This window comes from Rhinoraja longicauda, chromosome 30 (genome assembly GCF_053455715.1).
Source record: "Rhinoraja longicauda isolate Sanriku21f chromosome 30, sRhiLon1.1, whole genome shotgun sequence".
Classification (NCBI taxonomy): Eukaryota; Metazoa; Chordata; class Chondrichthyes; order Rajiformes; family Arhynchobatidae; genus Rhinoraja; species Rhinoraja longicauda.
Window position 1 is genome coordinate 28624475 of NC_135982.1, and position 17115 is coordinate 28641589.

At 42.3% G+C, this 17115-nt stretch overlaps 1 protein-coding gene across 2 annotated transcripts in view; it reads right to left on the bottom strand.

The window, feature by feature from the left end:
• Positions 1-17115, bottom strand: part of vps13d (vacuolar protein sorting 13 homolog D) — a 216010-nt gene that overhangs the window by 76971 nt on the left and 121924 nt on the right. For both annotated transcript variants that reach the window (XM_078425505.1, XM_078425504.1), the window contains 6 exons: positions 16659-16808; positions 15260-15415; positions 11977-12073; positions 7999-8147; positions 6523-6657; positions 2851-3018 (listed from right to left, as the gene is read on the bottom strand). In XM_078425505.1, coding sequence (XP_078281631.1) covers positions 2851-3018; positions 6523-6657; positions 7999-8147; positions 11977-12073; positions 15260-15415; positions 16659-16808 — 855 coding nt within the window. The remainder of the gene's footprint in view (positions 1-2850; positions 3019-6522; positions 6658-7998; positions 8148-11976; positions 12074-15259; positions 15416-16658; positions 16809-17115) is intronic.

Genomic DNA, 17115 nt, shown 5'->3' on the forward strand with positions numbered 1-17115 from the left:
CAAATACATAAATGATGGGTCTTTGTCCCAAACATTATGGAGGGCACTGTATACTTTATTTGAACTAAAACTGCACATCAGCTCAAACTGTTATGAAAACACCACTCTCTCTCTCCTTCACAAGATAAATGGCAACTACAGATAATGTTTACAAAGCTCTTTGGGTTCAAGACAATATACAATTAATAAAATTAGAAAAGCATTTAGCTTTAACAACCTTTAGAAATCAAAAAGAAAATGGGACACATTATTCTACCCGACCTCTACCACATCCTCTGGCAGCTCATTCTGTGTACGCACCACCCTGTGTGTGAAAAAACTCCCCCCCTCAGGTCTCTTAAATCTTTCTCCTCTCACCTTAAACGAAAGTGTTCTAGCTTTAGCCTCCCCAACCCTGAGCAACAAGACTGTGGCTGTTAACCTTCATTATTTTATATACCTCTCTGTATGGTCACCCCCCAGCCTCTGAGCTCCTGGGAATAAAGACCCAACCTATCCACATCTCCTAACTCAAACCCTCCAGACCCGGGAACATGCCAGTAAATCTCTTTTGCAGCCTTTCCATTTTAATGCCATTTTGTTTTACAGCAAGGCGACCAGAACTGTTGCAGTACTGCAAATGTCTTGTACAGCTGTAACATTGCATCCCAACCTCTCCCGATGAAGGCAAGTGTGCCAAATGCCTTCTCCATCGCCCAGACCACCTGTGTCACCACCTTCATTAACTATGTACCAGCATCCCAGGTCTCTCTGTTAAACAATTATTGTTGCCAACTTCCTCACACACAAATAAGGGACAAGGTGACGTCACCGCCCCTCGCCCCACGTGACCTCACCCAGCCAGCGGCCACGTGCTCCACGTTGCTACGCAACCCGCCTCCCGGCCCGGGCGGCCGCCATTGGTGGAGCGGGAGCACGTGGCCACTGGCTGGGTGAGGTCACGTGGGGCGCGGGACGGTGACATCACCCGTTGTCCTGTATTTGGGAGTGTGGAAGTTGGCAACCCTACCCAGTACTAATCCCTGGGTCACCCTCTGCTTCTAAACAATTATGTATTCAATTGGGTAGTTCACCCTGAATCCCATGGACCCAAACTACCAGGCCAGCCTACCATGCAGTACGTTGTTAAAGGCCTTGCTAAAGTCATATAATTTATGTTCATAACTCTCAATGATGAAGCAGATCTCAACACTAATCCTATCAAATTGGTGAATTTTTGTTTTTAGTTAAGTTTAGTATAGAATAACAGCATGGAAACAGGCCCTTTGGCCCACTGAGTCCACGCCGACCAACCATCACCCGTACACTAGTTCTATCCTATACACTCGGGACAGTTTACAGAAGCCAATTCACCTACAAAGTTGCACGATTTGGAAGAGGGAAGGAAATCGGAGCACGCAGAGAAAACACACACGGTCACAGGGAGAACATACAAACTCCAGACAAACAGCACCTGAGGTCAGGATGGAATCCAGGTCTGTGGCGCTGTAAGGCAGCAACTCTACCGCCGCGCCACTGTGCCCGCCCATTACCTTGTTTCTCCAAACCGGCTTTCCATCAGACACTACAGACCATTAGCAATAACAAAATTATACTCTACAACGAGGAACATTTAATAGGAATGTAGAAAGGCATGCTAGGTGTGGTACCAGATGTAAAGACTATGGAAATTATGCTCTAGGATCAGGTCACACTGTTTGCAACAATGCTGCTGTCCTGATTTTGCAAATCAAGAGTAACCAAAGAGTAACTCAAATGCCAGGAAACTGAGTCATGGCAAATTGTTTATCAATGGTCATCTCTACATCTGATTATTTAAACCGCATTTCCGATGTTCATTTTCTTTGAGGGGTTTTACTCTGACAAAGTTCATCATGCTGATGAATAGAGGTATATATCTATTTGTGCTGGCACGCAAAAAAATGATTTAGTCAACGTAGTCGAGCATCCTGCAGTATATTTCATTCAAAGCTATTAATTAATTATTTCCAACCACTTGCATCACCACCACTGAGCTGGATTGCAAACCTCAGTTCACAAGGAAACCAAAATGGCTGAGGTTGTCATCATAAAGTATTGGACACTCCATGTCAACCTAGAAAATTCTCTGATGTAATCAATCTGGATTTCTACACTCACTGATTAGAAGGGCAAAATCTTTTATAATTATTAACAAATAACTTGCACTTATATAGCATAGGAAAATAACTGCAGATGCTGGTAAAAATCGAAGGTATCACAAAATGCTGCAGTAACTCAGCAGGTCAGGCAGCATCTCAGGAGAGAAGGATCACAAAATGCTGGAGTAACTCAGCAGGTCAGGCAGCATTATCACAAAATGCTGGAGTAACAGTCTGAAGAAGGGTCTCGACCCGGAACGTCACCCATTCCTTCTCTCCTGAGATGCTGCCTGACCTGCTGAGTTACTCCAGCATTTTGTGATACCTTGCATTTATATAGTGACTTTCAAAAGTTCAGAATATTCCACAGAGCTTCCAAGTTGATAAACTACTTTTCAAGTACAATTCCAAATAAAATGCCGAGAAAAGACAGTAACTATTTTTCATGCACAGCATTGGATTTGATTACAAAAGCCTGGTGGAAATAGTTTTTCCGTGTGGTTTTCAACTTGACGTATGTGCCATTCCATCCTTCTGAAATCCCACTGGAATTTCCCACTTTAATGCCTTCAAGATGAGAGATTTAACTTAACATAGCACAGGCTAAACTAGACTTGAACTGAAAACACTGATCATTAGCTAAAATTTACCATCTTCAAAGAAAAATTTCCTGACCAGTAGATGAAAATAAATCTAACAGCTGCATCATGACATTGTTCATCAAATGTACCTTAGCTGCTGAGTTGGAGACTCCATGCGTGACATTTCGTATTAAGCCTCCAACGTTTCCATACTTGATCAGCCCCGAAACGCCCTCCGACACGTCGTTCAGAAGTCCCATCGGATTGCCCAAAAAATCCACCGAGCCCAGTATTCGAGTCGCCTGACTCATCAATTCCTGATAACAAAAACACATTTTACCGTAAGAAATAACCAATGTTACAATGTCCATTTTTATAAGATTTGGCATTAACCTTTGGGAAGATAGTTGCATGACTGGCTCAGCTACCTCAAAAGGCAACCACTTCGACGTGAGACTGACAAAAATCTTAATTTCAGGCATCTGGCTCACAGGTTTCGCAGCCAGGTTCAATCCTAACCTCAGGTGCTGCATCTTTGGAGTTTGCATGTCCTATCTGTGACCAAATGAGATTCCTCTAGGTTGAGTATGAAGAAGGGTCTCGATCCGAAACATCACACATTCCTTCTCTCCAGTGATTCTGTCTGTCCCGCTGAGTTACTCCAGCTTTTTGTGTCTATCTTCCTCTAGGTGTGTTTGATTCTCCCCCCAACATCTCAATAAGATGATAGGAATCTGGAGGGTCGAGGGGAATGTGGGAAGCAAATGAACGTGTAAATGGGTGCTTGATGGTTGGCATAAACTCAATACACAGAATAGTCTGTTTGCATGCTGTTCCGCTGCATGGCACTGCCACTGAAAGTTTCACAACCACCTTTGATGGCAGCCTTTATTATCCAGATTTTCTTTGCACAGAATTTAAATTCTGAAATGTTACCATTTTGTGATTCTTGCTTTCCTTGTATTCTAGCACACGTCTGTCCTAAAGATACTTTATAGAACCCACAAAGCACAAATGTATTTTAGTTTCAGATGCGTGAGAAGGGAAATACTATTCCAAGCTCTTCTGCAGATAGTGTACACTCCAATTTCACTAATAAACTGGACATTTGCCTACTTCCATCTGGGCTGAATGTTGAGATTAAAAATAACTCTTAAATTTGTTTCCCTTTGTTGTTTATGTGGAGCATGAACAAGGAAAACAATTCAGATTGAATTCATTAAAGAAAATCAAAATAAAATGTCCAGATACTGTTAGAAGTAGATTCTATCAAAACATTCTCTCATAGTCATTTTGAAATTCCATAATCTCTTCATTCCCTGAACAGGTTGAGAGAGACTAGGGTCTAATCCCATTCACGTCCTCACGACTCCAGAGCACGATCCCAGAGACTGATTATCACTAAATAGTGTTGGAGGAACTCATGGGGAATGAGAATCACACCAGTTAATGTAGCAGCACCATTTGAACACAAGAGGGGAAAATAAGTTCAAATGCAAGTTACCCACCACTGATACATCTCTGATAATGCTGATAAACGCTGATGTCAGACAAACCGGCCAATAATTTCCTTTGTAGGAAGGAACTGCAGATGCTGGTTTAAACCTAAGATAGACACAAAATGCTGGAGTAACTCAGTGGGACAGGCAGCATCTCTGGATAGAAGGATTGGGTGATGTTTCGGGTCGAGACTGGGTCAAGTCTGAAGACCTGAAATGTCACCCATTCCTACTCTCTAGAGATGCTGCCTGTCCCGCTATAATTTCCTTTCTTTGGCCTCTCTCCCTTCTTAAACAGTCGAGTTACAATTCACGATTTTCCAGTCTTCTGGATCTATACCCGACTCTAAAAATTCTTGAAAGATGACCACTAATGCCTGCAGCTCAACAGCTATCTCTTGGAACCCTGGGATGTAATCCATCTGGTCCAGGTGTCCAGATTTAACACCGATAGGTCTGAAGAAGGGTCCCAATCCAAAGCATCCCATGTCCATTACTCCTCCATAGATGCTGCCTGACCCACTGAGTTCCTCCAACACTGTTTATTTGCTCAAGATTCCAGCATCTGCAACCTTTTGCGACTCCTCTGGTCTTCAGTGAGATCATGCCTTTTAACTAAAGCAAGCCCGTCCCTCTGGTTAAGCCTGCTCTTCCAGTCAAGGCTCATTCAGTTTCTGAAGCACACATTGCATGCTAAGTGCTGCAAACAGTGTTAATTAGACACTGTCTGCCAATACAATGGTGGAATCTCACCTTCCTTTCTTATCACATTCCACCCTGCTGCACTTTGTCTTCTCCACTTATCACCTCGAGCTTTTGAGTTTACCTCCACCCTGTCCAACGCCACCTGACTCACCGGCCATTCAACCCTTTCTTAAAAATAGACACAGTGCTGGAGTAACTCAGCGAGTCAGGCAGCATCTCTGGCGAACATGGATTGGCGATGTTTCTGGTCGTGACAACCCTTCCTTAAACTGAATCCATCCACTGGCATCTGCATTCCATGAGTCCCAACCTATCACTTGCAAGCCCAATCATCGCCCATTCCTCTCTTCTCTTTCTACTACCTATCTCCCCCCTATTCCAGTCTTGAAGAAGAGTCTCAACCACAGACTGTTGTCTGACCACACTGAAGCTTGGTGCAGCCAATGCATATGGGAGGATTATAGTCTGGGGTCCTTTTGCTACTGGATAATGAGGGGCCGAGTCGGGAGGGGGGGCAATCTCCCCTGAAACAAGGCCCGGAATACATTCAAGAGAGAGCTAGATAGAGCTCTTAAGGATAGCGGAGTCAGGGGGTATGGGGAGAAAGCAGGAATGCGGTACTGATTGAGAATGATCAGCCATGATCACATTGAATGGCGGTGCTGGCTCGAAGGGCCGAATGGCCTACTCCTGCACCTATTTTCTATTGATATCTCCTCAGGTGACCGGCAATAGCAGGCAATGGTGCCATGAGTATAGAAAAAGGGAGGCACTAATGTAATACACATTAACAGAGTTTTGCACAGTGTCTTGTTTTGTATACATGCTTTATTACGAATAAAGTCTATTTCTGGGGAAAAAAACTCTCCACAATTGCTGCCTGACCCACTGAGCTCCTCTAAGCAGTTTGTTATTTAATGTAGGCCAATTAATTCACCGCTGTGCCTTTTTCACGCTTCACACCTGCAGAGCCTACAAGAGGAAAATCTACAACAATTTCCTACTGTGAGCTGTATACATGTAAAGTTTAATTTAGTTTAGAGATACAGCGCAGAAACAGGCCCTTCGGCCCACCGAGACCACACCGACCAGCGATCCCCGCACACTAGCACTATCCAACACACTAGGGACAATTTACAATTTTATCAAAGCCAATTAGCCTACAAACCTGTATGTTTTTGGAATGTGGGTGGAAACCGGAGCTTCCGGAGAAAACTCACGGGGAGAAGGTACAAACTCCGTACAGACAGCATTGAACCTGGCTCTCTGGTGCTGTAAGGCAGCAACTCTGCAGCTGTGCCACTGTGCCACTACTGAATGCAAATTATTTCACCTGCAGAGCCTCCAAGAGGAAAATGTAGAACAATTTCCTACTATTGGACTATGTATGTCTAAAGTGTTAATGTAAGAAAATAACTGCAGATGCTGGTACAAATCGAAGGTATTTATTTCACAAAGTGCAGGAGTAACTCAGCAGGTCAGGCAGCATCACAGGAGAGAAGGAATGGGTGATGTTTCGGGTCGAGACCCTTCTTCTAAAGTGTTAATTGTATTTTAACCGTTGGCGGAATAATAATTCTTGTTTGACCAGCTCAGATGCCCACTCTAAATTCTCACCTCCTTAAAATGTTTGAGAATGTCGTTGATAATGAATTCCTGCGTTTCATATGGGTGCACTCTAGTGTAAGGGTCCAGGTGGATAACTGCATCCTCAAAACGGATCAACCGGATGCCCAGCATGCCCTTCAAAGCCTGCAACAACAAACAAAAAAAAATAACACCACACTGATACCTGCAAAAATAAGAGCAAAGGATGACTAATTCAGGGAGTTCAGAGTGAAAGCTGCCTCGGAATGTCATGTCAAAGCTGGAGCAGTGCCTCAGGGAGCCAAGGGAAAATAACCTGTCAATTTTACTCTGTTATCAACAGACATCTACGACTTAACCATGCCATAAGATTAGGATGATTCATGTACTTTGATTGTGCCATTTACAAAGGTCAAAAGTCTGACAGTGATGATGGGAACCAAAAAAATAATCACTAAGGACAAGGAAAGTCCCTTCGTCTGTAAGCTAATTCCTTCAGAGAGCCGACCGACAGCTTTATTTTTGGTCTTATTTGGTCGGTTATTTCAAATATTTCACTGCGACTGTTTCTGATCTCTGACGTATGTTTTCTTGGTTCAGTTACATGGCACTTGCGCCTTTCTTTCAATAGTCGAATTATCAATTCCCATTCTACTATCTGAAGAGATATTCTCTACTGACATTCCTGTGCAGCACTGAAGAACATTCATCATCCTTTGTGTGAGATGTTATTACAAGGCTTTGTCTAAGTCTCCAATATCTAGATGATATATGGCACCATTGGAACAACAGAGTATTTCCCAAAATCCATCAGAATTGCTGCTTGTCTCAAATATTTCCAACATTTGATACATTGTCTAGTTATATTAGTACCATGTGGGGCTCGTATAATGGAAAACAGTTGTTATATTTTCCTGTACATCTACAAACTATGCTAATTCTATGACCAAACAAGTTGCAACAGAACTGTCTCAATTTCCTTTTATTTTTCACAAATTTGTGATGCTGTAGTTATAAATTGCTTCCCACTTGTTTGATCAATGCCGATTGTTCTTAATCAGACCTCCAACATGTTTCCACCAGAGTTCTATGGGTTCTGAAGTGGTTTATAATGTCATAAAGGAATAGGAGTAGAATTAGGTCATTCAGCCCATCTAGTCTACTCTGCCATTTAATCATGGCTGATCTATCTCTCCCTTCCTAACCCCATTCTCCTGCCTTCTGCCCATAACGTCCAACACCGGTAATAATCAAGAATCCATCTCTCTCTGCCTTAAAAATATCCACTGACTTGACCCCCACAGCCTTCTGTGGCAAAGAATTCCACAGATTCACCGCCCTCTGATTAAAGACCTGTCGCATCTGCAGACTTGGCCACAGTTTGAGCCGGTACGGTGGATGAGTGGTCTGTGTTTTCCAGTTTAGGTGGGGCATGTTGGTTTGCATGGATGAGTTGGGCCTGTTATGACTCTATGACTCTAAACAGCGCGATCTTAAGAAACTTGCCTTCAATTCAACAGGTAGCTTGCTCGAGGTAAATACGCTCATCTTGATTTGTGGCATGCTGAGTTTGAGGTTTTCAAAATAATAGCGCTTTGCTGTTCCACTTTTCTCATTGTTCTGCTCAGGGGCATTTTCATCTGGCTTTTCTACATCTGTGAAGGAAGGAGTTTAAGATATCAAACGTTCACATCTGAAATGAACTGTTCTTGTACACTGAATGCAATTAATTAGTGAGTCACACATGGTCACTTAGATTTGAGCTTCACTGATCAATGGTAAATTAAGATGGTGATAAGGAATCATTTGACAGTGCTGATGGAGGGTTTAATTAAATAGAAACCCTAGAGAACAAATCAAAAAGCAAAAAAAAATGCAGGTGCTTAAAATCTTAAAATCTAAAGAACAGAACAAAACCTACGGGTCAGCCATCTGTGGAGAGGAAAAACAAGCGGTGATATTTAGCTTAATTTAGAAATACAGGATTGAAAAAGGCTCATTGGTCCATCGAGTCCACACTGACCATCGATGCCCCGTTCACACTAACTCTATGTTAGTGTGATCTTCACTCTCTTCGCATCGTTCACCTTGTTGTGGTGAAGAGGCTTGCGTGTCCCCATGATTCCGAGGGCGATGCCGTCGGAAGCACTAGCTTCTGGTAGGGCCACCCATGGTGGTAAGGTCGAGGATGAGGATCCAGACTAAGAACGATCCAACGTACAAGACCTCAACGGCGGATCAGGCGGACAAAGTTATCTTGAACTCAACAGCTGTGAAGGCGGCAACAAATCTATCAGCTCCAATCGTCTTGGTTTCTTTGCCATTGGAATTAGTTGATTGATTTGTGAAGGACCGTGTGCTCTTGGAGTGCAACATCAAGTACACGTTAAACAAACGCACACACAGGCGTGTTCGTTCTGACATCGGAACGTAGACCATCATCCTCGACCTCGAGGGATAGCCACGACGATGTTATTCAACTTTCTCATCCACTCCCTTTCCATTAACGGGGATTTTACTGAGGCCAATAACCTACAAACCCACACGTGTCTGGAATGTGGGAGGAAACCGGAGCAGCTGGAGGAAATCCATGGGGGTTACAGGGCGAACATGCAAACCCCATACAGACAACGCGTGAAGTCAGGATCAAACCCGGGTCTCTGGCGCTGTGAGGCAGCTACTCTATCTATTTCATTGACCTGAAAGGTTAATTCTGTTGCTCTCTCCACTAATGCTGCCAGATCCATGAAATATTTTGTGCATTTCATTTCCCTGTTTGAATAACCATCTAAAAACAATAGTTTATAGAAAGGTTACTCCAGAGAATTCACCATCTCTGAATTGCAATGGATTCCTCAGTCTTTGTCAAGAGCTTATCACCCTCACCGGCCAATCTTGGCAGTTGCAGTTTGTTGGTATTCTGGCAAACACAAAGGAACCTTAATCCTCCAAATCAGACGGTGACTCTCCCACGATTAGACGATGTGTTATTCATAATAACGAAAAACTTAATTATACACAAGGAAGTTGTTGATTTGAAACAGAACGTCAAACCACTTTGTTACTTCTTTAATCTTCTCCTTGGGTTTAGACTCAGCAACCTGCCTTCTATCTCCCACCCTCACCCCCACCCCAACCCCCCCACCCAGCCATCTGAAATCCAGTAACAGAATAAAGATGTGCTCCACCGGCAATCATATAAACTGTTCATGGATTTCACAAGCAATTATAAATAGATTTTTTGCTCTATCAGTGTGAAGTAAAAAGCCTCGATAAAGTCTGGGTGAACATCAATGAAGCGCAGTTTAGTTGCAGTTGGAGCCCATAATGAGTGCTACTGATTGAAATAAAATTGATTGACATTTTATAACACAGATTATAATGATTAACACATCCTGGAGTGATTTGAAGGCAGAAAGTTAATCAGAATTAAGCTACAGAATTTTTTGAACCCCTCAATTAGATTATGTAGCAATATATTCTGGTGTATCTTTTGCTTCGTATACAAACCATCCATCCCCCCCAGTTAGATTCCAGCCTGCAGGCTAGAGCAGATATTCTCCATTTCATTGGAGTATCCACACATTTGTATTTTAATGAACCATACAACTGTATCCCACTAAGCTGAACAAGTGTCTAATAATATTTAAATCCTATTTCCTTGGCATACCTATATCGTAAGCTGAAAAAATATTTATCTAGAATGTATTCATTGGCGAGACTTAAAGAAAAAGGTATTTTCCAACCTTCAAAGGCCAATCAACAATGGAAATCATCAACAAACTATAAACAGATTTATTCACAAAATGCTGGAGTAACTCAGCAGGTCAGGCAGCATCTCGGGAGAGAAGGAATGGGTGACGTTTTGGGTCGAGACCCTTCTATAACAGAAATGCACTCCAGCATCAGGGCTGGATTGTTGGTATTCAAAGGTTGGACATGATCCTGAAACATACAAACCCCATCCACAGTAGATTCTAAAGAAGAAGAAAATGCAAACATAAAAATAGCAGACTATCGCCTAATAACAGAGTATAAATGGGAACATACTGTATGTCTATCTGTTTCAACTTTCTAGCTAAAAAACATTTTAAGATGTTAACCACTCCTCCAATAGTACGTAAAGTCACCCATATGCAGTAGACCCTGGGGTTCAGCTTGTATCATGCTTTGAATTAGTGGACTTCAGCCTCCCTGTCCTCAAGATGAAACACGATAACCATATTAATCAGACTCTACCCTTAGGTGAGATGAGTAAGGGAAGTGGCTTTCTGATAGACGTTGTCATCTTAAATGTGTTTGATAATTGGTATCCATGGAAAAACCCAGCACATGGATTTCTGGTGCTATTACCAGAGCCATAATATTTTACACAACATATTTTTCAGTGTAATCAATCTGTAAATGAAACAACACCACAGATCATGGTATTGAATGTAATGATCTATTGATAACGTTGTTAACTACAACTAACTAACAAGCAAAAACATCTGGTGGAACTGAATTAAGCAAATAATTAAAATTACAACCCACGAGACACAGAAAGCTGGAGTAACTCAGCGGGTCAGGCAGCATCTCTGGAGATAAGGAATGGGTGACATTTCAGGTGGAGACCCTTCTTGGGTTAATCAAGCCAAGGTCCGAAAAGGCAAACGAGGGGTTAGTTTCATCAATAGGAACCAAAACTACTAAACTCTGCAGTAATTCTGTGATCCACTGCCCTACACTTTCAACTATTCAATTAACATTTTTTGGTGCAACAAATGTATTGTTAGTTGTGAAACATTACGAAATAATGAATACATACAAACAAACTGAATGAAATGTCGATTTACAAGTATGATATGTTCACTTCTAACACTGAAAGAAAATGCCTCCAAGGTGCTAGCCAGACATGTTGGCCTAATACACATGTAGGAAGGAACTGCAGACGCTGGTTTAAACCGAAGATAGACACTAAATGCTGGTGTAACTCAGCGGGACAGGCAGCATCTCTTTCTTTCTCTCCAGACGCTGCTTGTCCCTAGGGTTGCCAACTATGTCACTCCCAAACACAGGACAAGGTGACGTCACCGCCTCGCGCCACACGTGACCTCACCCAGCCAGCGGCCACGTGCTGCCGCTCCACCAATGGTGGCCGCCCGGGCCGGGATGCTATACAACCTCCATTAGGCGAACACACTCCGTTAGCCGACACTGTCCCGGCCGACAGCGGCCTGCGGGCCTAATACAGGACAAGGGCGGTCCCGTACGGGACAAACCAATTTAGCCCAAAATACGGGATGTCCCGGCTAATACGACCCTATGTCTATCTTAGGCCTAATGCATGGTTGTCTGAGTGCAACTCTCAGCCCAGTACATCAACATTTTGTATACAACAACCTTGTGCCCCTTGCAAAGTCCATGGTTAACATTGCTTTTTTACCCACTCTGCAGTAGTATCTACACGGGGCAGCAAGGCAATATTGATACCCTGCTTTGTACCTTGATCCAACTGTCCCAAGCCGAAAAATTGCAATAGCTTTAGCAGGAGTTTCTCTTCGATTTGAACTGTCAGCTTCCGCACTGTGGTCATGAGGTGCTGGAGATACAGAAAGAAATGGCGTCACTATAAATGCACGAACCTAATAAATATTATGTCACTTCAGTAGGTAGACACACAATGCTGGAGTAACTCAGCGGGTCATGCAGCATCTCAGGAGAGAAGGAATGGGCGACGTTTCGGGTCGAGACCCTTCTTCAGACTGGAGAGTTACTCCAGCATTGTGTGTCTACCTTTGATTTTAACCAGCATCCGCAGTTTTTTTCGTACACATGTTACTTCACTGTTAGTCCAAAAAAAGGAGAAGACAAGAAAGTGAAATTCTAATGTTGAGTTTTCTCTCCGTTCTTTCCCCAGCCTTAAACATGATTTCAAGATCAATAAACTTTCTAAATTCTGCTACATACCATTTTATTTGAACTACATTTTGTCAATTTTGGTGTAAGTTCACCTGAAATTCTTTATTTGCTGTATTGGGTGAAGGAGACCAATTGCACTTAATTATCTTTTCATTACTCCAAAACAAGGTTTCTGGACAGAACAAGGGCTCAGTATCTCCCTTCTATGCCCTTTATAACCAGTTACACGTCAGCGGCAGCTACACCAATAGTCTTGCCCATGCTGTGCAAAAATTGATTACTCCTATCCGAAGGTCAAATGAGGATCGACTTGCATTTCTACCTCCTACCACTTCGCTATTTTTTAAACAGCATATATTTTTCTGTGGATCGTTGTCTGAAGAAATTAATAGCACAAAACACCCCCCCCAAGAAAACATAGAACTGCAATGTGACACACTATACTGAGGAATCCATAATTTAGTCTTCATTTCTGCTGGTCTAAAACTAAACAGACATTGCACCTGTGTCAGTAATACCATTAATCCCAGCAATCAATGATATACAGAGTTGTAAATTAGAGGACAAACTACAACCAGAAATCCGAGATCAGATTTTACAAGGAAATGTTGCTGAGGTATAGGATGGGGCGAGAGCAGTAAACACTTAAAAAACTAACAGAGGTGTGAGCAGAATGGCTGTTGCTGACGATACATATTTTGTGAAACAGCTTGTACGTGCTGGCACACAGTGTGAAACTGAGAACATTCTAATGACTTCTACCATACCCAGTTTAATGTGGAAATCCTAAAGTTCTCATCTGTGATTCAACACTTACATAATTTGCGCCATTTTGTAAACAAATGAATTGAAAAATGTTATTCCCGTTAAAACACTTTTAAGCTTTCTTACCCGAGTAACAGTGCACCTAAAATAGAATACATTTACTGAAGTTTATTTTTCAGCTTCTATCAGAATCATACATGAATGCTCCAAACTTTGCAGTTTGTGTAAATATTGAAATTATAAGCTCATAAATTGCTCAAATTATAAGCACCGTATCTGAAGAAGGGTCTCGACCCGAAACGTCACCCATTCCTTCTCTCCAGAGATGCTGCCTGACCTGCTGAGATACTCCAGCATTTTGTGTCTACCTTCGATTTAAACCAGCATCTGCAGTTTTCTTTCCTACAGCACTTTATTCTGCTCAGTTTCTGGTCTGCAAGAATGATTCATGCTGGTTGAGTGTCAGCTAACCAGATTATGTCAGTTGCTGGCAGTGAGTGATCTCTGAGAACTGACACCGAATAGAAGCCAATATTGGAAAAAGTGGGAGCTCAGATCACAGAAGGCACTCGATCTTTGTGAGCGGCCCTCAACATCAGCAGTGACTGCTGTCCCTTGATCAGTGAATATAAAACCCAACATTTTACAGTGAGAAGAATGCAACCATCAGGGTATTAAACCTCCAAATCAGCTCCGAGCTACATAGATTTGGGAGCAGTGGTTTTGTCTTTGCACTATTATTGTTTGTCTTTCTTTAATATATATATATATAGACTGAACTTTTTTTGTTGCTTATTATGGTGTTTACAGAGCACGATGTTTACATATCTGTTGTTCTGCTGCAAGTAAGAATTTCATTGATCTGTTTTGGGATGTATGAGAATAAAAAAACTCCTGACTTCTGCTGAAAAGTGAACTGCTACATTTAACCTCTTCCCTATGCCAATTTCACTCAGTGTACTGCAGTATAAGGGGCTGGGAAGTCTGCCGTCGTCTGACTAACCATCACAGATAGGGAGGATTTGTGAAGAAGAGAGTGAATCAGATTGAAGAGCTATTTAAATGCCTGCAGTTGTTATCCTATCAAGTAATGATGCTCGCTAAAGGAAGCATGCCTCAGTTTTGATGAGTTGGAGATGACAGCTTTGGCTGAAAGTCCTCCAGGAATAGAGGCTAATACTGATTTAGTCTTGAGCCTCTATTCTAAACCTTCCTTGCTGCTGTAACACCAAAGGTTGGATAATAAAACACGGTGTAAGATGGGTGACTGCATTCCACAGGCATGGACATTGTACTTTAACTGGATTTCTAGATTGTCATCGCCACCTGGTGCTTATCCTAGCTGTACATAATAAGGGTATATGAAGTCGCTCCTCAAAGCTTCACTGGAGTTGGAAGCCATCCAGACTGCTTCACATGCAAGATGATATGTTGGCAGGTTATCCTGCAATGATAGTGCCTTCCAGCCAAATCTGATCATGTCCTCACTCGATATCCACACTCGACTATTATTGCAAGGGCCAGCTGCTCGCGACTAATCCTAGCTAAGTGTTCCCGCATTTAGAGAAGCCAAGACCAACCAGAGCACCACAATTTGTGTCCCAGTAATTATCTGCAAAATCAGTCTGGAGATCAAACGTGAGCTCCTCTAATTCATGCAGTTTTGACATGCATCACTTAATACCTTTGCAAATAACCATTTATGGGTAGGAGACTATTCTTCTTTGCTCAATGCTGTTTGGGCTGGGAATAAATTTGTGTATAATGGACAGGTTAGTTCAACAACCTTTTTCTTTGCTATACATTCCAAGTAATTTGCTGTGCTGTTAGACGTTTTATTTATAAACATGAACCAAGTCAATCTTCAGTACAGGTACTCCTCAGCTTCCGATGGGGTTCCGTTCCAAGAAACCCATCGGAAACTGAAAGTATCGCAAGTCGAAATGCATTGAAAAAGCGCGATCATGTGTCCGCAAGCAAGCAGCGGCTCGCCACGGGTAGCTGCCGTTTGCACCATCGCAAAGTTGAACTATCGCAAGACGAACCATCATAACCTGGGGAGTACCTGTATACTGAAGAATCTGATTTATTCAAGACTCACCTTGAAGAGTTCAGTCAGTGCGTTCTTGCTTGGGATCTTCATTGCGTTGATCTGAACAGCAGGACCAAATTCAATGGTTTCTGTTTCACTTTCAGGGGTGTTGGGTGTTAGAGAAAGGATTATAGGTTGTGTTGTTCCCAAAAGTTGGTTATCAATCTTGTGACAAACAGAAGGAAGCAAAATCTAAGTAGCCTTTAACAATTAATAATAAAGAAAAATAAATGGTGCAGTTGAATTTCTCCTGATTTTCTTTAACAAATATATTTTCTAAAGGAGTGTTCTCGCACTACAAAACTGAATGGCTTCAAACACCATATTTTTCAAAAACCAGTCTAAGTAGAGATAACTTAAGCATTTATAACTGGTCACACTCTCTGTTCCAACACAAAATGTCATAGTACATCTTAAAGAAACTTAGTGATCTTTAGATGCCAACAGTAAATGTTGGTAGAGTTTCACAAGTTATAGGAGCAGAATTAGGCCATTCAGTTCAAGTCTACTTCACAAATCAATCATGGCTGATCTATCTTTCGCTGTCAACTCCATTCTCCTGCCCTCTCCCCATATCTCCTGACACCCTTGCTAATCAAGAATCTGCACTTTAAACATACCCAATTAGTTGGTCTCCACAGCCATCTGTGGCATTGAATTCCACAGATTCACCACCCACTGGCTGAAGAAAATCCTCCTGCTCTCCTTTCTAAAGGTACGTCCTTTTATTCTGAGGCTGTGGCCTCTGATCCTAGACTCTCCCACGAGTAGAAACATCCAGCATTGATGGATAATTATCCAATCCTCCTCTTCATAATTTACAATGCAGTATGTGGCTATTCAACAATATTTCTTCAGGCTTTCTTTTTGAAGAACCCAAAACTAATCCCATCGCCTTTTTTCCCCTCCACACAGCTCATAATTTTCCTTGCACTGAACTATAAACATCGACAGCTGCATAATCTGCACACTGCCGGCCCTCAATCTTCTCATACTCCAGCCAGTGTTAGTTGTTTGCCTCCTTGCCTAGTCTAGAACGCATGTGCATCACGGGCCATGAAGAATCCAGCTTGTTAACGCATGTGCATCACGGGCCATGAAGAATCCAGCTTGTTAAAGCATGTGCATCACGGGCCATGAAGAATCCAGCTTGTTAAAGCATGTGCATCACGGGCCATGAAGAATCCAGCTTGTTAACGCATGTGCATCACGGGCCATGAAGAATCCAGCTTGTTAAAGCATGTGCATCACGGGCCATGAAGAATCCAGCTTGTTAAAGCATGTGCATCACGGGCCATGAAGAATCCAGCTTGCGGCCTGTATTGTTTGTACCATTTTTATGTGTCTTCAAATGATCAAATTTGAGGCATTGAAGTGCTCAATACATGGTTAAGATGTGCCTGGTTACCTGTACATCCTGAATGCTGACCTCGAGCATCTGACCAGTGGCGACCTTTGTGTAATGAACATCTATCCCTGTCAGAGTGGCGAATGCCAATTCCTCGGGGACTTTGTTGATCAACGACAAACCAACTCCACCGTCCAGTTTCACCAAAACCTGCAGATTTACAGCAAAATACACGTTTCTTTAAAGAGGTAAAATACTTAATTCGATCAAAGTTGATTTCCTTCAGTGGAGCGATATAAAATTATTCATTCTTCAAAAGGCGTTAACTCTTGGGCAGGGTTCTACAGACATAACATTTTACATCTCCTCCAAAGGCCATTTTATGTGTGACCCTTGCATGAAAAATCACCTGTGGATAATCAAATAGAAGCATGATTGGGTCTTAACTCAATATGTACCCATTGTGTTGGTCACTGAATATGGTGGCAATTGTGTGACATACAAAAAAAGAAACTGG